The sequence below is a fragment of the Python bivittatus genome, unplaced genomic scaffold, assembly GCF_059951505.1.
Source record: "Python bivittatus isolate LINGU-HERP-01145 unplaced genomic scaffold, Pbiv_v1 ctg000580_np1212, whole genome shotgun sequence".
In the NCBI taxonomy this organism is placed as follows: domain Eukaryota; kingdom Metazoa; phylum Chordata; class Lepidosauria; order Squamata; family Pythonidae; genus Python; species Python bivittatus.
The window spans coordinates 19,913,522-19,933,990 of NW_028277087.1; the positions used below are offsets into that span (position 1 = coordinate 19,913,522).

The 20,469-nt window shown below is 37.6% G+C and overlaps 1 protein-coding gene and 1 long non-coding RNA gene across 12 annotated transcripts in view; one reads left to right on the forward strand and one right to left on the reverse strand.

Annotated features, from left to right (window-relative positions):
* The window catches only part of LOC112540727 (uncharacterized), a 39,259-nt gene extending 38,159 nt beyond the window's left edge, over positions 1-1,100 (reverse strand). The window contains exon 1 of one of the 2 annotated variants that reach the window (XR_003084810.2): positions 721-1,100. This is a non-coding gene — a long non-coding RNA (uncharacterized LOC112540727). The remainder of the gene's footprint in view (positions 1-720) is intronic. The other variant, XR_015797663.1, reaches the window with a different exon arrangement.
* On the forward strand, positions 970-19,636 carry PCNX4 (pecanex 4). Of its 10 annotated transcripts, none has more exons than XM_088149727.1 (12): positions 970-1,018; positions 1,579-1,667; positions 3,734-4,461; positions 4,661-4,840; positions 5,677-6,188; positions 7,280-7,380; positions 8,833-8,955; positions 9,921-10,284; positions 11,537-11,640; positions 13,204-14,249; positions 16,895-17,081; positions 19,179-19,636. In XM_088149727.1, the coding sequence occupies exons 3-12, from the start codon at positions 3,770-3,772 to the stop codon at positions 19,428-19,430; spliced, it is 3,561 nt and encodes a 1,186-aa protein (XP_088005853.1). In that variant the 5' UTR covers positions 970-1,018; positions 1,579-1,667; positions 3,734-3,769; the 3' UTR covers positions 19,431-19,636. The 10 variants fall into 10 exon arrangements, with proteins under 10 accessions (XP_088005853.1, XP_088005850.1, XP_088005848.1 ...); XM_088149722.1 differs by lacking the exon at positions 970-1,018 and adding an exon at positions 1,093-1,445 and having other exon boundaries at positions 3,489-4,461; XM_088149726.1 differs by lacking the exon at positions 970-1,018 and adding an exon at positions 1,093-1,445.
* The last annotated feature ends 833 nt before the right edge of the window (positions 19,637-20,469 follow it).

Below are 20,469 nucleotides of genomic sequence, written 5' to 3' on the forward strand. Positions count from 1 at the left end.
TTATCTCTAATGAGATTGATCTATTTCCCATGGAGGAAAGGAAGGGTTCAACCACCTAGTCACAGGACTCCATGCTATGCACATAGCCAGAAGGTTCCGGTATTGAAAATAATTTGCATTTTTACTTTTTAATTGCCAGTTAGGCAGCATAGGTTGCGAGAGCCCCATCTCACACACTGGATTTAGGAAGTGGATGTTAAGTGAAACGTCTCACGGAAGATAGGTGATGGTAGTAGGAACTACCAAGCCACTTCTCCAAAACAGAAGGCGGGGTCAGAGCGTGAAGACCCAGAAAAGATGCTGAGATCTACCACCTTCCATCCTATGGGCTCAGCCTGTCCAATTGCAGTGTGTGACACTGATCCCAGTTACAGAGTGTTTGGGTTTCAGTTAATGCAGCTAAAGTTGGTGCAACAGCTAACAGAGTCGCTGAGAGGCACCGAAATTAAATAAACTCAACTACTGAATCTAAACGGAGCAATTACTTTTTCACACTAGTACACTATGTACTGGATGACTTTGTTTACACCGAACTAAAACAAGCACCAAACGTTGGTGGTGTTCATGCAGACCTTCTTTAGGTAGGACTCTGATAACGTTCAGCGGGCAAAGATATGCAAAACTTCAGAAAATCCCCAAAGGGGCAAACGCTTTCTCACAACCCTGCAGGTTGCCACGCGCTTCCTAGGAGCAGGGCCCACTGAACTCAAGGCTACATACATTTGAGGAAGCATCTTCAGGACCGCAAGGCTAATGGCCTTCAAAACGCCACAGCCGTCTTCGGGGTTCCGGATTCCTGGAGTTTCTCCGGTAGGAAAGCGAGCCGAGAGGGGAGGCGTCTGAGCGCGGCCGAGGGAGACATTTTCCCACTCGGCGCTACCACCTCCTCTCTCCCCCTTCCGAGCCAGCGGGCCATACAGCAAAACCGCCCTCGCCGCCTTCTCGCTCCAGCAGGGGGAGTGGGCGAGCGGAGGCCATGGCTGCGCTGAGGGGAGGCGGGGGGGAGGAGAAGACGCAGGTACGTATGGCGCCCGTCCGTTCGGGACCTCCTCCTTGTTCCTCTCCGCACCCCCGCTTTTGTTCCCGCAAGCAGGAAGGGGGAAGACATGGCGCCGGCCGTGAGGAGAAGCGGGGCGAGCGAGAGCAGCCGCGGGTCCTGCCCAGCCAGCCTGGAGACGCGGCTGCGCGGCTCTGGCTGAGCCGTCCTGTCTCGCTTTCCCGTCTCCCTGGCCGAGGCTTGGCCTTCTCCTCCTCTCTTCCCTCCGGGCGCGCTCGCCTCGCGCCAGTCCCCCGCCGCACAAAGCAGCTCGGCGGGAGGGAGGCGCTCGCTGGACGCCGGCGTTTGGCTCTGGCGCAGCCTCCCGCTGCCTTGGCCTGCCTTGGCGTAATGGGCATTTTCCCTGTCGTCGCCGGAATCGAGTGTGTGTGTGCGCGCATTTATACGTGTGCGTAATTATGCATTCACTTAGAAGGGGGAAGGAAAGCCCTTGTTTGTTGTTGCTCCTGCAGTTGCCAAGTGAGGAGAGGCGAGCTGAGCTGATTTTTTTTGTAGTTGAGTTTTGTGCTTCTTATTTTTAGGCCACTGGGAGTTTTTGACCAGTTATTGTGTGCCTGAAAGCCCCAGACAGCCCGCAAGTCGTTGCAACAACTCTGAAATGTAAAGACAGGTATGTGATTCCTGCCGACATCGGTTAGGTTTGTAGATGTGAAAAGAGTGAAGTGATGTTGCCACTTCTGGAATCAGCTCCTGAGTTGTGCTTTTAAGTAAGAGTTGGATGTCCCAGTATAAGCCAATGATGAAAACATTGAGTGACACTTTCTGCATATCTTGAAGGCACTAGTGCAAACATATTCCTATTTTCTGATTAGCTGGCAACAATAGGGCATGCTGTAAATAAAAACTTGGTTTTGACCAATGCAACATAGATTTAAATCTCCACAAACCTTCATATACAGGTATGATACACTGATAGATGCTATAAATCTCAGGTTGAAGGCGATCTGTGAAGGTCTGCATAGGCCAACAGTCCATTTTCTTACTTCAACATGAGTACAAAATAATTTAATATGTGACTGATTTTGCTGTCTATACAATTAACCATGTTGGCGTTTTTTCTGTTCTATTAGATAAACAGTTATATTTATTTTATATCCCAGCCTTTTTGTCAAGGATGCCTTTATCTTCACCATGAAGGATGGCTAGGCTCTGTGAAATCCATGGCTGAATGAAGACTTGAAAATGTATTTATAGATGTAGTCTGATTTTCCAACAATAAGAAAATTTTCCACATCACAGTAACTCTAAATTTAGCAAGCATTCTTGTGCCAACGTAATTTGATCCAAAAGTTTATCTTGAGGCGGATAACCCACAACTCTTTCAGATGCCAGAACATGGCTTCAGGGGCACACTGAACCCATATTCATGTGGATATTTGTCCATCCATATGTATGAGTTTTAATACATAGATCTGTTTACAACTCCACTATATGTTACACCCTTACATGTGCATAGGAGCTCACATTTTAAAAAAAGTGTCCTCATGCAGGGAAACAGGTTAGAAAGGCTCAGGTTTTGTTGCTATGCCAGTGGGAAAAGGAACCATTTTCAGCTGCTTCCTTGAAGGGGAGGCCAAATTGATTGTTAGTTGGTTGATCAGCAGGACAAGTGAAATTGGAGTAAGTGCAGGGTGTGAGGGTCTGTTGTAGTGGAGAATGAGTCAGGATTAGAGATGTGCAAAACATTTTGAATTTGAAATATTTTAGGCTTGAAACACTCTATTTTGAAACAATTATTTTGAGTTTCAGGTGAATTGTTCTAGCCTTATCAGAAGAATTCTGACACTATTTCAACCATTTTCATATTATTCCAAGCTTAAAACGGTCTTGAGTTCAGAATGGGTCAAAACGGGGCTGGAACATCTCCAGTAAAGGCACAGTAGCTATTTTCAAGCTTGTACCATTTCAGATTTCAAACATTTCACACTTCACAACTAAGGACAAGACACAAAGAACCTGGAGGATCAGTAGAGACTTGGGTGGTTTGGGGGGCACATTACATGTCCATGAGTGCCATATTGCTGATCCCTGAATCAAGCAGACCATGAAAAACTCATCAGGGATTGAGGTGTCCGGCAGGGAGAGAAATTGTTTAAAGTATGTGTTCCCCTGAGAGTCAGTTTAATTATATATATATATGTGTGTGTGTGTGTGTGTGTGTGTGTGTGTATGTAGTAATTAATTAATATTATTTTGTTACTTGCTAAGAAAACCAGTATTCCAAAGCGCATTTATTAAGAAAGTCTTACGTTTCTAGTTTTTATAGGTTTTAAATGGTAAATCACATTAAATATTATAGTAGAAAGCTCTGGAATTGTGTTTCACTTTTTTTACTAACAGACAATTGAAAATAGGGGTGCATATTTATTGGAACAAGGTAATCAAGGTTTAAAGAGTAGCTATCTTGATGATTCTTACTTTATTGCTACAGAAAACAGAAGAAAAGGCAGATCTCAAGAAAATATAATGCGTAATCTGGTATGAAAAAGCCCAGTTTGGGAAAGGCAATATAGTAGAAGTCCATTGGCTTTTTAAAGAGTGAGTTACAGAGGCTCTGGAGTTTAAAGTGATGTATGCATTTACAGTACTTCTGAAAAACACTGCTTTATTGGTAATATTTGGAAAAATGCACTTTTAGTAAAATTGCTTTCTTTTTTTGTTCTCTTTCCTCTTTAGAAAAATGAGATTCAGCCAAAATTTGAGTAAATAAGTATGGGCCCAGATGTGCCTCTGTTGAATGACCACAAGCAAGAATTCCTCTTAAAGCGATTTCCACAGACTGTTTTGGGTGGCCCTCAATTTAAGTTAGGATACTGTGCACCTTCTTACATCTATTTGAATCAGATTCTTCTCTTCTTGATACCATGGGTTCTAGGTGGAATTGGGACGCTTATGTATCAGCTAAGTGTTTTGCAAGACTATTGCACCGCTGCACTTTCTGGAGGACTAATGCTTGTTGCAGCTATTACTGTTCAGGGAATAAACTTGTATGCCAGGCAAAAAACTGCACCCATAGAAAGAATGCACGTCCACAATATACTAATGGAGGAAGATGAGTGGGAGTTTTCTAGCTGTATAGGTTTGGAGACAATCAAATTTATTATTCCAGGCAAAAAATACGTAATTAACATATTTTTTCACTCACTTCTTGCTGGAGTACTATGTGGCTTAGGAACTTGGTACTTGCTGCCAAGCAGAATTGCCTCCTTGTACGGAGATAATATTGGAACAACTATGGTGATCTTCATATTTGGATGGTTGACAGTGTGCATTGGCGAATATTCCTTAATTGTTAATACTGCTTCAGAGACTGCTACTTATCAACCACTGGACACTTATGAAATTGTTCCTCTTATGAGACCATTCTACATTTTTGTCTTCATTGCAGTGGATCTTGCTTACAGGTAAAAATATACAAACACTGTCTGCAAAATAATGACTATCTTGTGCTTTTAAAGGATATTAATCTAGCTCTGTAACAACCTTTCTGATGCACTTGGGTTTATTTATAGATACAATGAAGTGGTGGCAGAACCATATTGAAATACAGGGTTCCCATTTTTTTCTGTTCCAGAAATAATATCCTTTTCCACTTTCATTTAGATTTGTTGCTGATGTTCCAGTTTTAAAGTTGGTCAATCAGGTTATGCACATCATATTTTTGTCTTTGCCTCTCTTATGGACTTTGGGGATTCTGCCTCCATTGGATGCACTTTTTCTCTGGGGAATGGAACAAGTGTTGGAACTTGGTCTAGGAGGCTCGCCTATGTCAAGTAATGTAAGGTAAACATTTTACATTAATTCAGTATTTCCAGATGGGTAAGCATGTTAGCAACAATTTAAAAAATCTCGTAATATCTCAAATGTGAAAATATTTATTCTGGTATAAGTTTTCATGGACTGTGACCAGTTCATAGTTGTATAATTACTGAGGGGCAGAACAAGCCATTAGTGAAATCAGATAAAATTGCCTGCATTTTATTTTCTTGTGATTTCAGTGGTTATACTCTACACATAAGCATTATTCAGCCTCTTACAAATATCATCCTGAATAGACTTAACACTTCATTTGTCTGATGAAGTTTCCACAAAATATTATTAAAGGTGCATAAGATTCTTTATAAAACACTGTAATTCAGTTATAGACATCCTATACCTTCTCAGATAAATGCAGGTATCCTGGCTTGTCCTGAGTCCTATACTGTAGAATATTTCCTAATAGAGTATTTGAATAGTCAAACCAATTACCGTGGGAGGTATAAACTTCTACTTTGCTGGTTATGTTCCTGCAGAAACTGGAAGCCATCTATTGTGGATGCTGTAATTTGGATCCCTGTTTGAATAAAGAATTATACCAATCCTTTTCAATTCTGTAATTGTATGTGGGCTGCTAAGGTGTCTTCTGAATACTTTAGTATTATTAAACCTGCAAGCCTTTGCTTAATCTATATCTTCAGTACTATATAGCAGGATGTGACTGCATTATGTATAATGAGCAGAGTGTCATAGAAAGAGAAGCTGAGTCTCAGATTTAGTTGAAGTGGGAAGAAAATGAGTGAAAATAGGTGAACTGTTGGTACAAATTCTTCCTTTCAAACATATTTTTTCCCTTATTACAGGCTGGTAGCAATGTTTATCATTTCTTTGGGAACAGCTATTGCATCTTACTTCATCCCTAACACGCTTGGTGTGGTTCTGTTCATGACTGGATTTGGATTTATACTGAGTCTTAATCTAAATGAGATTGGATTAACCTTCAAGTACGCTATGATCAGCTGTTTAGCTTCCAGCAAGTTTAAAAACACATCTTCCTGTAGAACACAGTTTGTATGGAAGGAATTAATTTTCTATTTCATTGTATTGACTTTTGCTCTCCTGGAAGCTGGCTTGTTGCACTCCTTCCTTGGTTTTCAGACATTTTCCAAAACTAGCATCCAAGCTGTTATTAGTTACATATTAATAGTATTGCTTCTTGCTATGTGGATTCTCAGAGAGATTCAAACAGTGTATTTGTTTGGATTGTTCCGAAATCCCTTTTATCCAAAAGATCTAATGACAATGAATGTATCTGGAAAGAAGGAAAAGAATCTCAAGAAAATTGGTATATTAAGAAAGATTTTACTAACTTTAGGTAAGAAAACACAGTTTCCTCTATTATATAAGTGCATGAAATGTAAAATACATTTTGTGAAATGTGTTGAGAGGGGTATATACGTATTAATAGAGCAAGGGAAAAATGGTGATGGTCAGATCAGAAACTGAGTAAAAGCTCTATTTCTGAACTTCAGTGCTGTTTCATAAACTGATTTCCTTTCCCACCTTAAAACTTAATAGTTTTAAGTTTAATATTAACATTAAATGGTTAATAGCTGAGAGAGACTGAGGGTTTGCCTAAAAAACTTTGATTGTGAAGGGGCAAGCAGGTTATGCACCATAATTTATCATATGCAAACAGACGATATACATTCTGAGGCATTTCACATGTGGCATTCAGAAAATTATATTGGCCATTAGACAATGCTAGTATTATAGTTCATGCAAAAATACCAAGTTGTATGAAATACATTGGGTCATCTGACATCTCATTTATTAACCATGAAAAGGAAAATTGTTATCAAACATCTAACTATATTGCTCAATTCTTAAAATGTTCTGGTTTCCTCAGTCTACTGCTTTTCAAATGTTAGTGGTAGAATAATACTCTGAAGTTATATCACGTTTGGAGCTAAGATGTATTTGATCTGCATGTTGAATTTAGATTGTGACTCAACACTGCTTTCTGAAATTGAAAACTCCAAGTACTGAAATGATTGTGGGACATTTGATTGCTGCTAAGACCTCTCACAACAGTTTAGAATACTGCATGCCAGAGAGAATTTTCAGTATTCCCTCTTCCAAAGTACGTACTGCATCAGAAAACATCCACTAGAGAGCGTCACTTTTATTTATTTGGCAGTTTATACATATTCCACTGTTGCATCAATAAATGACATTTGTAAGAAAATAAGAACATAAGAAAACTTTATAAATTATTCGATCTTGTATTCACTTGCTTCCTTTTTTTTATCTTCCCAGAGAATTCCAAAGAGAGTACAAAATTAGAAAAAATAAAAATCAGAGGATTGTGCAAAAACTGCATATAGCTATTTATGCAGTTGAAGGTTTTGTACATAGTTCTTTGTATAACAGAAACATTGTTGTACTTTTTTTTTGTAATTTCAGTGTCACCATTTGCTATGATAGCATTTCTTTCCATAGACAATTCTCTGCATCATCTGTCATCCATTTATATTTCCATTGGACTTTCAAGAAGCTTTAGAATGGTAAATTTCAAATATTTTATGCTTTTTGTAAAATAACCCAAGACCTTGCAAAGAAACCATTTAACTCGTTAAATAAAAGAATATAACTCACTCTAATAAGAAATTAGTACTTGATCCGATGAAACTGAAATAGTAGAGAATGTTTTTTTCTATATGCTAGGCCCAGTTTTAAATTTAGACATCTCTAATTAAAGGGTTTTGGGGAGCATTACTAGGTAAATTATTGTTTGGCCTCGAACATGGCACTTTCTTGCTTCTGACACTAACACAGAAGTAAGGATGTGTTGTTAGGATTACTGTGTAGGAGCTTTCAGTATTTGATAAACATTGATACAATAAAATTCTGTTAACAGCCAAGGCTCACTGTACTCAGCCCAGTGAATTACTGTTTTAATGCAATATATTCAGATGTATACCACAACAGGTAGCAATACCTAGCTGAACTTGGCTGAATTTGGATTCTAAACAGGGTCATCTCTGATTAGTAGTTGGATGGGAGAAACCACTTAGGATTTTAAAGGCTGTTAGTTAGATGGGGAAATTTAAAAATATACAAGTAATCCTCAGTTAACAACAATTCATTCAGCAACTGTTCACATTTATGACAGAGCTGAATGAAGAGACTTACAGCCAGTCCTTGAAGTTGCAGCCATCACAGTGTCCCTGCAATCATGTGATCACAATTTGGGCACTTGGCATATAGCTCACAATTACAATGGTCGCAGCATTCCATGGTCATGTGATCACCATTTGTGACCTTCACTGCTGGCTTCCAACAAGTAAAGTCAGTGGGAAAGCTGGCAGGGGATTGCAAATGGCAATTACATGGCGTCGCGCCTAACAACTGCAACTGGAACTGCTATTGTAAGTTGGCACAGTCACATGACATTGCGCTTTATGATCTCATTGCTTAGGAACAGAGTTCCCAGTCCCAATTCCTGTTGTTAATTGAGGGCTACCTGTATTGGAATAAGCCAATGATGATGATATCTATAACTCAATGAATGCGTCCATGAAAAACGCAATGGTTTCATAGATATCAATTAACAACAGGAATTTTGAGGGAGACTCTGTGTTATGTGAATCTGTGTACATTCTGTGTCTGCAGGATTGTATCCCAAATTTCCTATACATTTCTTTTAGTCTGTTCCCAGAGTATTTTCTTGTTCTTGTTAAGAATATGAAGTGTCACATTTTGAAGTCAGAAACTGAAATGAAGACCATAAAATGTGGTAAAATGAAAAGAATTGTAAAGTAATATTGTTACCCCCTCTATTCTATTCTTTTGTCTTCGATGCTGGCTTTGCATGAGATGCAAGATTGTGGTGAGGCCAGTAAGTTTTAGGCATTATTGTTCTGAAAAAAGGATATGTGGTTGATCAGTCATGAACGGTAAAGTGTATCTTATAACTCTATAATGAAGCTACAAAAGTACTTTAATCTCTATTTTAGGTGTGGCAAGATACAGAGCATGCTCTGTTGGATATGGTGGTGGTGTCTACAGTGCAGTTGCTGGTGTTCACTACTGATCTGTGGTGGAACAAAAGCATTGATACAGGAATTAGACTCTTGTTGGTAAAACTGCTTTTATTTATAATATTTTATTTCTGCAGGTTTAACTCCCATTTGAGAAAGAAACTAGAGCCAAGGTGACAGCTATACTAGAACTTACTAGGTCAAACATCTATTTTTAAAAAATTACAGTTGTGGAATGCAATCCACTAACATGATTTCATTAGCAAATGTAGGTTTTGTTGGCTGATTTTGATGATAGATGATTCTCTTCTAGAGTCCCAAGTTATTTGCAGTCTTCTCTGGAATAAATTTTGAGAGCATGCTGCAAATTATAGGGATAGAAAAGGAGACAAAGCCTGTTGTGCTACCAGAAAGAAAATGGCATGATTTTTAATTTCATTCAGATTTGAAATAAATGTAAGAGTAGTAAAGCTGATTTTTAAAAGCCTGCCCTTTAAATTGTTTGCTGAAAAAGATAAATCTGCTGCCTAAAGTCAAGGGGTGAATGGTTCGAGTATACTTCTAATTGTCCTGATATCAGTGAAAATGTCCTGTCCTCCATAACCACCTGAGCAAGGCCTCAAAAGATTATCTTTGAAATTGGGCAGATTCATGTGGGTGTGGATAATTGATAAGGTATTCAAGTCTTGGGCCACCCACATCTTAAGTTTAAGACTCTCATTTTGAATTGAACTCTACGACATATTGACAAGCAGGATATCTGGCATATGTTCTGATTTGCCCACTTCAGTTAATCTGATAAAAGCCTTCTGATTTTTCAAAAGCAGTCTCACATCATTCTCTATTGGCACAGTTAATTTCCTTTTTCTACCCTCCCTTCAAAATCAATTCAGATTCTTCAATAGGAGTTCAGAAAGCTTGCTTTACTAATACAAGTTCAAGGGACTTGTATTACATAGCAAGGGAGTTGTTTCATGGACACTCCAAACACTTTATTAAAATGAAATCCCATGAACAAGCGTATTAATAAAGGAAAAACATTATTGCTATTTCTCTCTCACTAGGTTGGAATTATTCGGAGTCGGCTATTTCAGTTTGTTTCAAAATTGCAATTTGCAATCACTGTTCTCTTGACATCGTGGACAGAAAAAAAACAACGCCGGAAATCCACAACTACTCTGATTACACTGAACATTGTTTTTTTTCCAGTTGTACTGGCCCTCATAGTGCTCTCTTCATTGCTGTCTTCTCCCTTGCTATCACTTTTTAGTCTCCCAATATTTTTGATTGGCTTTCCCAGACCAGTCCGAAGCTGGCCAGGGCCTGTGGGCATAATGGCCTGCGTAGGTCCTGATGCTGTATATTATCAACAGATGATTCCAAGTTTGAGGACTGCACTGCAATCTGCATTCTCAACAGGCAGTTTAGGTAAGTTATCTAAAAAAATTGACTAAACACAACAGGACTGATTTACAGGCTGTTGTATGGTAATCTCATAGATGTAGGAAATTATTTGCTGATATAATAGATACAATAGAAATTTTGATATCATAGAAATTAAAATAAAATTTCTTTCTATAATTCAAAACTGATGCTTTGGTTTGCTTTTGGTTATATCAGATCTCTGTTCCATGAACTCAAGGTGGCCTACATAGTATTCCCTCATCCAGTTTAATCCCTGCAACAAAGTTCTAAGGGTAGTTTGGCTGAGTGATAGCAATTAGCCCAAAGTTCACCCAGTGCAGCTGAATGTAGATGATGGATTTGATTCTGTGCTGATTGGGGAGAGGAGAAAGAGAGAGGTGTTTGAAATGTGCTGAGGGAAATAAAGTATTAAAAACATTTTTTTAAAAAGTGTTCTTTAATGGGACTCTTGACTAGGTATTCTTAGCAGGATATCGCTTTATATTTTCAGGCTGAGCATATTTTATCAGTTTAGGCAGCAGTGTAGAATTAAGATTTTTTCTTCTAAAAGTAGTAGCAAGAGAATGCACTCTTCTTGCTCAGCAGGCCTGAAAAGGGTATTTAAAAATTTAATGACATAAAAGCAAGTTTCTTGAATTCATTTTTAGGGTATTCTGAAACTGAATTTTCAGCTATGCTAGTTAATATAATTGGGGCATGACTGGAAATTTACTAATGCAGTGATACACCCTAAACCTCTGCAGGTATATCAAAGAAAAGGAATTGATGTAAGAAGCATGTTACGTATAATAGTGGGATTTTATTTTAATAATATATTTGCAATTAATATTTTGCAGAAAATTGGAAAGCTTTGTTAAATTCCAGCTAAGATACCTGGAAATTATGTAGCTATTAAAATGTCATTAATTCTTCTGTCACTAGTGATGGAAAGGTTTCAGGAACAGTGTTTTTATCATTATAAGGTTCTATTTGTGTTATAAAACCACCTCATTTATTAAAATTTCTAAGCAGAAAAAAACTGAAAAAATTGCAAACTATGTTAATAGCCATGTATCTAGAATTCATCTCTATAAGCCTCATATAGTGATTTGAAAAGTGAAGCCATAATGCAGTCTAGTTTGTTTATATACCACTTTTCCAATTACTGTCATTAACATTATATGATTAACTCTTATTAAAATGTAGACAATGTGAATCAAAATAAATATCTTTGAGTAAAAACCTGATCCTTACTTTGGGATTTTTATTTCCAAAGGTTTCTGTTCACCTGGATCCCACTACTTGTGCCGATTTCAAGACAGACTAGTATGGATCCTTGTTTTAGAAAGAGGCTACACTTACTGCTGTCTTAATATCAAGGTAACTAGTATTAAAGCAGCATGTGCTGTTCTGCTGTAGTTCCTTTATATAGTAGTAGAAATCATCATACTTCTTAAATGTATAACATGTATGACCTAGCTTCCTACTATAATTGAAGAAAAAAGTTGAAAATAAAAGTTCACTTGATTCACTTAAAAGCTATTTAGTCAGAAACAACCATTTTTGCTGGCCTCCATTTATAGCTGTGATATGGTTACAATTGCTTGTTTAGCAATTATCACTGTACTCCACACCACTCCTCTATATTTTTAATTGTTGTTACCGGGTAAATAATAATATAGAGTTGCTATGTATTTTCATTCTTAGAGATCCTAGTCAGGGTTAGATTGTAGTTTGATGGGACAAACTAAGCCTGCAGTTCCAATTCTTGACTTCTCTGTGTAAGACTAAGAAAATTCCTATCTAGTAGCTGTTCTACAGGACTTCGGTCAATCCATACAAGCCTTTCTCAATGTGGTTCCTCCAACTATCTTGGATTACAACACCCATTCTCCTGGACCAGCAAAGCCAATGAGTTGTAATCAGCAAATATGTATAGTACTAGTTTGGGAAGGTTAGTATAGGCAACACTTGACGTGGATGAATCAGTACTCTGACTCAGTATGAGGCTGTTTCCATGAGCCTTATAGCACTGTTTAAGCTTTACTTGGAGAAATAAAGGAGAGGAAGATAAAAAAGAAGCTTTCTTCTCTCTTATTTTTCCTTCCCCACCCCTTCCAGCTAGGCTTTCCTTCTGCTGTGTTATATAAAATGAAGAAATCAGATATGGAGCTAGTTACAAATTATAATCGTTTGTATTTTAGCTCTTGCAATCCCATTTCTCTGCTGAAAATGCCAGAGATACAATTAATTATAAACACATTCTGAAAGTCAACATGAATAATCCATAGAAGTGCAAGAATATTATCCAACATTGCTGGCTGATATTCATAATTGTCCCATATAAGTTGATACCGAGATACTTTTTAAAGTTGTGCACACTCTGAAAATGATTTGGAATCATTTAAACATCACTTTATTTTTAATTAGCAGATTCCTTAAAACAGCAGCACCTTTTTCAGGTTTAAGCAGAATCCTGAAAAAGTTGGAGTATTTTAATGAATAGCAGAAAGGAGCTGTGTTTGTACAAGGACTGGAATGCTTTTTCCAAATCATTTTTTAATTATGCACTACCATAGTTATCACTGTATGATAATCACTAGTACAAATCTTTCTGCTGTTGTGGGTTTAAATGCAAAACAAAGAAGGAAATGGAAAAAGAACATGATGTGTTAGTATGGCTCATATGGATAGTATTGTTGGCTGATCAGGAACGTGATATTTTCTTCTCCATCTTCTTGCATATTGTTTTCATTCTTCTAATTCCAGGTTGTTGCAATACCCAAATCAAGTAGTGCTATAAATAGTAGTATCCTCAATATTATGATTTGGTATGTATCTGTAAATTGGTATGCATTCAACCAGTATCTGAACCAGTGTGTTGCTAGGTGTCTATAAAAGTACTTGAAACACTTTGGGTGATTTTTTTTTCTTTTAATCCAGGGTTTAGAATTGCAGGAAACGTCCTGTCATACTGCTGAAGCTCACAGAATTGATGATATTTTTGCGATGGCCTTTGAACATGAGGAATGTAGTCAGATTTTCTCTCTCAACCATCATTTTGGAAATATTTTAACACCTTGTGCTGTTCTTCCTGTGAAACTCTACTCAGATGCCAGAAATATCTTGTCTGGAATAATTGATTCCCCTGAAAATCGGAAGCAGTTGAAAGAAGACTTCATAAAAGTTCTCTTGTGGATGCTAATCCGTTACTGCTATAAGAAGTCAAAAACACCTAGGACTCTTGAAAAGATGTCTAAATCCCAGCAGGAGTACTCTTCAGCAGAACCATCTGAAGTTTTAAACAAGGCAGTAGAAAGACCAGGTTCATGGAAAGATGAAGATGGCCTCAGTGTGGAATCAACAGAGGAGTGGACTGATGATAGCAATCTCTTTGATGCTGAACCCAGCAAAAAAACATTCAAAACAAATGTCACAGTATCACAAGGTGGTTCACCAAGACCTTTCTATTCTCTTCCGGGCTCAGTGGAAATACACACTACAGATGATGAAATAGCCAGTGTAAATAAACTCTATAAAACTGTTGTTCTTGGTCTTCCTGCTGTAGATGCTGGAAAACAGTGGGGAATTATGGATTTATCCCCCATTAAATTCAGTAACTTCTATTCTGAGCTGTTAAGCATTCCTGAAGAATGGAGAACTGCACCATTATCTGTTGCCAAATTCCATGAGATGAAACAGAAGTTTCCAGTAGAGTGGTATCATTTTTTACTTCGCCAGCTAGACCTATTTCATTTGAAAGAAAATCCTTTGAATTTACTTGAAGATCTTATTAAAGACACTGCTTTGAAGGATTTATATGTCCAGAGTGCTTTATCCTGTTATATTGCAATGTTTGGATTAGATGATACTGTTGTTTCTCCTGGTCATATTTTCAGAGCCTACAATGGAAGCCTTCCGTGGTCAGTCTGTTTGGACTGGTTAATAGGAAAGCAGGAGTTATATCAGCTAACACTAAAAACGTTCAGGTAATTAAGATAAGAATAATATTCTGGATATGAAACAGGTATGTGCCATATATCTGTATTCATATAAAAAGCAGCAAAAGTCAAGTTGTCTCTTGGTGTCTTCATGGACACAACTATGCAGTTTACAGTTTTTCAGCCTGGTATTTCTGGAGATCCCCCATCTGAATAATAATCAGGATCATCCTCAACTCTGGTAAGCATCTAAGTCTAGACAAGGCCAGGTAGATGCTGCCACCTGAAGAAACATATATCCTACATATCATTCTGTAATCATTTAACTACTTTAAAATATGTACAAGCCTGTCATATTCATAATATGACCTGTGATGTAACTGTTTTTTGGCGTAACCGGTTAATAACCATTTTTATTGAAGCAAAGACTTTGGGGGCAAGAGTCTGCTTCAGTAGCTTTCAATCTTGGAGATATATTAATGTTTGTTAAAAGAATTTGATTGGCATTTGCAAAGATTGCTAGTTTGTATAGTAGTTCAGCCAAGCTACTGGTCATTTGTTGAGCCTTGTGTTAAAGAGGTTGACCTTAGAACATCCCATGCCTCCATGGCTTCCTGAAGCATCTTATTGTCAAAAGAAAACCAAACATTATTTATCCATCTTATAATTCACTCCTAATTTATTCATTCCAGTAGGACTCCATAGGGAATACCAACATTTAGATTCCTCCACAGTGAAAACTGTCCATTTATTTTTATTCTTTCCATTTTCCTTTTTCCATGATCATGTTGTATAACAGGACTTCTGTTAAGCTGAGCAAGGATCCTTAACGCATGATTTTGTCAAGACCCTTTTAAAAGCACAAATGCACATTGTCTACTGAATCATCCCTATTCTTATACTAAAGTTTCTCATCCTCAGCATCTTTAAGATGTATGGACATCAACCCCCATAATTCCCCAGCCAGCACAGAAATATTAGCTTAAGCACAAGTATCTGTTTTGTATCTTTTACAGTGAACTTTGCAGAGAAACTAAAATTTATTATATCAATCTCCTTATCTTTCAAAATTCTAAAATTTTATATAACATAATTAACCTTACTGTTTTCCTGTTTCTAATACATTTAATTTGTAGTGGCAAATTGAGATGTTGCTCTGGGGGCTGATCTGGGAGTGAGGTGTTTCTGGATCATGAATTATGATTTGGCTATCCCTGTTAGTCTGTCAGAGGCCAAAGGGCTAAAGTTGAGAGTGCACATCCCAAAAAGATTCCATGCATAGCATTTCTATGCTAATAAAGCCCTCACAAATTTTGAAGAATGTCCTTAGTAAGCAACAACAGAAGGCGTGTGGAATGGAGAGACTGGTATTTCAGGTATATCATCTCTGAATAAGCCCCACAGGAAGAATAGAAAGGGGCATTCTGAAAGTGGTATTGCTCAGTATGTCAAAAAAAGGTAAATTGTCAAACTAAAAGCTTCAAAACAGGACAGAGAGCAGTACCATATGCTACAGATAGTTCAGTGTTGGTGAATGTGCTTCATTTTTAAAAGAATTATCTTTAAGGGATCAGTTTCTGTAATATTGTAGCAGAAGAGCTATTGCCCTTGTAATGGAATGTCACTAATGTGTTCCTGACTTTCTCAGTGACAAAGCTTTCTCATATTCTTGGATCAAGAAAATAAACTTGCTGCATAAGAGGCAGTACTTGCTTGTGCACACCCACAATTAGGAGGCAGATAATTGTGTATGTGACACCCAGTGCAATATGCAAACATCAGCAGATCCATAGATGTGGATTGTCTCAAACTCACCCACTGAAATTCAGTGAAACATTATTACTGCCATCACTTTTAAATTATACATGAGCATCATTTGGCAATGGACTACCTTACTCATCCACTCCACAGGCTATTGCTGTCCAGACATTTTGTTTGCAATAATGGTAGACATATATACCTCCTGACAGCATTAATTTTGTGCCAGTATTGAAGGAGGGTGAAATTTTTGAGATGTTTGGTATGGTGTGAAATTGCTAGAAAAACACACAGGTTCAAAAGCAATTTTAAATTTTGCTTTGATGTGCTTAGATTAGCAAATAAAGTACCATGCCCAACCAGATGAGTATGTGCTATCTGATAAATGCTTAGTGAAAAATTAGAGCTAAGTCAACATATTGGAAGGAAGTTAACAATGATCTGATTTATGTATTGCATTAAGCTATGGCAGTCAGTTAAGCCATAATTAGTGAGTTTCTATATCATGCTAAGGCATATGTCATAATTTACAAACCTCTATAGCTTCAGTTTGCTAAAGGCAAATCAACAAATCTGATTGTACCTTTGAAATTACTGGCCAAATGAAAGCAAAGTTTATCATCATAAGGCTGAAAATAGAAATTATTGGGAGGTTATGATCTTAATATAAAGAAATAGGATTTGAAATAGCATGAACTGAGTAGTAGTTTGGAGGCTGTATGACTGCCTTCATGATTCTTGCAACATATGCCCCCAATCCCATATAATGGAGGTAACTATCAGATTGATAAATGGTCTATGAAGTTGATAGGTAAACCTAGTATTGTAGATCTGCCAACCACTTATATATTGTTACAGAGGCTATTCTCCAGGTATGTTTCTAGAATTATTCTGAGATTTTCATTATGTATTTCTTTGTGTTACGTGTTTATCAGATATACAGTGAAGTTTATGATTGATAAAGCAAGCCTGGGTCCAGTTGAAGACTTTAAAGAGCTGCTAAATTATCTTGAAGAATATGAAAATAACTGGTACATTGGTTTGGTGTCTGAAAAGGAATGGCCACAAGCTGTTTTACAAGAAAAGCCGTATCTCTTTTCTTTGGGGCATGACCCAGATATGGTAAGTGGCAAGAGGTTCCTGACTTAAAGTGGATTTTTCACTGGTATGTCACTATTTCATTATTGAATTTAATGGCAATTCTTAAATATGTTTTCTGTTGTTTGTCAAGTACATGAGTTATGGGTGTTTTGTTTATTTATTTAATTAATTAATTAATTAATTTGTATGCTGTCCATCTCCCCCAGAGGGTGATCCTAGTCCTCTGCTGGTATAGCTCAAAAAAGCCTTCAGGAATCAGTGGCATATTAATTAATTAGTTAATTAAATGTTTTAATTATGGATTTAGATGGTAACCCTAAACATCAGTGAAGGACTTGTTTCTGGAAAAATCTGCATATAATTACCATATTTTTCCATCAATAAGACGCCCCCATGTACAAGACGCCCCCCACTTTTCCAACCCAAAATTAAGAAATCAATATTTTAAAGATAGTGCAGAACACATTTTTATTTAGTAATTAGGTAACATTTACCTGATACACTCGGTGGGAGGAGGTCCAAACCGTCTCTCTGCAGCTCTGTTTACATGCTCATTTGCATAACTGATTACATTCAATCACGAGTGAAACTGCCGATAGTTTGTCTCTGCAAACAGACTTCCTCCAATTGGTTTGTTCAGCATCAGCTGACATCAGTTACATAAGGCTCGTGATTGGAGGAAGTCTGTTTGCAGAGACAGTATGGGCAGTTTCACTCGTGATTGGAGGCTCGTGATTGGAGGAAGCCTGTTTGCAGAGACAAGCTATTTCACTCGTGATTGGAGGCTAGCAATAGGAGGAAGCCTGTTTGCAGAGACAAAGTATGGGCAGTTTTGCAACTGCGCAGTTCTCTCCTCGGCTTACTTCCTTGCATGAGACGCCCTTCAATTTTTAGCGTAAGGATTTCAGAAAAAAGTATCATCTTATAGTCGGAAAAATACGGTAGTTTATTAATAAGTTCCATAACAAAACAGCTTAAGACCTGTCTCATTAAAAATCTACCTGGTAATTAAGATCTGCATAGCTGATTGTGACATTCCTTCTTGTGGAAGCCTAGAGAAAAGCTGTTCTTTTGTGTCGCTTCCAAACTTCAGAATTTACCTTCGTAGTTGATGTCCATTTGCCTTGTTTTCAGAAAATGTATTAAGACATATTTTGGGTATCTTTTTAGGGTTTATGGTTTCATTGTATGAATATTGTTCAATTAATTCCTGCACATAATCTTTTAAAACAGAGATGCACAACTTTTTCTTGACTGAAAACTTTACCTGTTCTTTGGAGCAGTGTTTCTCAACCTTAGATATGTGGACTTCAACTCCCAGAATTCCCCAGCCAGCATAAGTTAAGTCCACATATCTTAAAATTGCTAAGGTTGAGAAACTGCTTTGGAGGGTTGTATTTTTTTAAAAAAGTGGGATCATGACATACTAAAATGGATTATATATATGTAATATGATTACTCTCTAGCCATGTTTTAATATTACCGCTATCATATTCAAAATTACAGTTTGGTAACAATTGAGAGACTTGTAGGGGCCCCATCCAAGGCTTCTGTGTATGGCCTGGAGCCTCAGGCTGGTCATCTCTGTTACAAAAGCAATATAATAATAATTTGGAAGCAAGGAATAAAATGATTGACATAGACAGATGATATGCATCCAGAGAGAAAAAAACAATGTAGAATAACAAAATCTTACAAGGGCTCACCAGCTGCCCAACCTGAGGCCTGGGGCAATCACCCAGTTTCAGTGGCTTTTGGAACAACATCATCATCAGGATGGGGGCCATACAGATTTCTGGGGGAATGCTGTTCCAGAGGCACCATGACCTAGAAGGCACACCTCTAAGGTCTCACTAGATGACATTTTTTAATTGAAGCGTCAACTGAATCTGCTGAATTGTACCGGATGGGATTCAGAGTCTTCTTCCATTGACCCATACATTAATACAACTTAAATCGGTTATGCTTTCAGTGGGTCTAGACTGACTATATCTCGATCCAACACTATTTTCACAATACACGTGGCCCAGATTTTTACTACCGAAGAAAAACAAAAATCTGACTTCTCTGCAGCGCTCAAAGACAAGATGACTTTTTGTGCTCATCTTTATCTTTCAGGGAGTTTATACTGGCAGGATACTCACCCTTCAGGAATTCCTAGTACAAGTGGGAAAACTGAATGATGAAGCTATCAGAGGACAGTGGGGAAATCTGTCGTGGGAGCTGCTTTATGCCACAAATGATGATGAGGAACGCTATAGCATCCAGGCACACCCTGTACTCCTAAGGAACCTGACCATACAAGCAGCAGATCCTCCACTTGGCTATCCTGTTTATTCCTCTGAACCTCTTCATATGCCCTTCCTGTAGTTCCCACAATTAGGCCACTTGTGTTTCAGTCGCAGTGGGGGCACTTCTTTGGAGAGGGATTTTGAGCATGTATTGTTTAGCATCAGGCTGACAATGGGAGACTTAATGCAGGCAATAAGATAATTAATTATGTATTTTAATGATGTATATTGTGTGTTTTTATATAAAATCCCCCAAATCATTACCAATAGTGTATTGGCAAGTAATTTCCACAGGGATGTAAGTTAGTTTATGTACCTTAAACCATAGTTTTGTATTTTACTGTAAAACTAAGGCTATTTTAATTATTGTTATAGCACAAGTTTTTTTTTCACTTGCTACATTGTATATTTGTATTATGAAAGGGATACTTGAAAAATATTTAATGTCTGTTCAATCTTGAAAAAGAAACATTTGCTAAGAATTACAAATTGAATATTAGGGGAAAGAAATGTCATGGTTCAAGAAGATTGGACAGGTGGAAGAGTTTCCAGTATGATTGTGCAACCCAGAGACAAAGAGACTTGCAACCATGCTCCTACTTAGAAACAAATCCTACCTGCTTATGAGGAAAAAAATGGAGGTCAACAGAAGAAGGCAATGAGGCTACACAAAAAAGCAGGCCAGCTCACAATGGAAGACAGATATACTACCTGACAGATCAGTCATTAAGTTCATTGGTGTGAGGGGTTTGACAAAGCAGATTTACCATCCTCATAGGGCTATATTGCTTGCAGGAGAGGTAATATAAAAGGTGTATTTATTCTCCTCTGTCAGAGTGACAAAGCATTCTGTTCACCTGCAGTTGGTAGAACTGTAAATCATATAGTGTAACTCCAATCATCAACATTAGAGTTTTAGTATTTTAGTGTTGAGTTGGAAATAGCAGATGAGAGTTCTGATTCTCTCAAGTTATTAAGTTATTAAGTAGCTATCCTCTGAAAGTTTCTTTTAAGTGAGTAACTAAAGGCTTCAAAACAATGACTGAGTTCATATGTTATACTAAGCTATTTACTAAGTGAACAGAATCACCATGGTTCATATAGCACATGAAGAATGT

What these genes read in the sequence shown, in the direction of transcription:
- PCNX4 (XM_088149728.1), top strand. Translation starts at nt 3,770, where the DNA reads ATGGGCCCAGATGTGCCTCTGTTGAATGACCACAAGCAAGAATTCCTC. An exon ending in CCTATGTCAAGTAATGTAAG is followed by an intron (nt 4,841 to 5,676) that starts GTAAACATTTTA and finishes CCCTTATTACAG; the next exon opens with GCTGGTAGCAATGTTTATCA. An exon ending in CTAACACTAAAAACGTTCAG is followed by an intron (nt 14,250 to 16,843) that starts GTAATTAAGATA and finishes GTATGTTTCTAG; the next exon opens with AATTATTCTGAGATTTTCAT.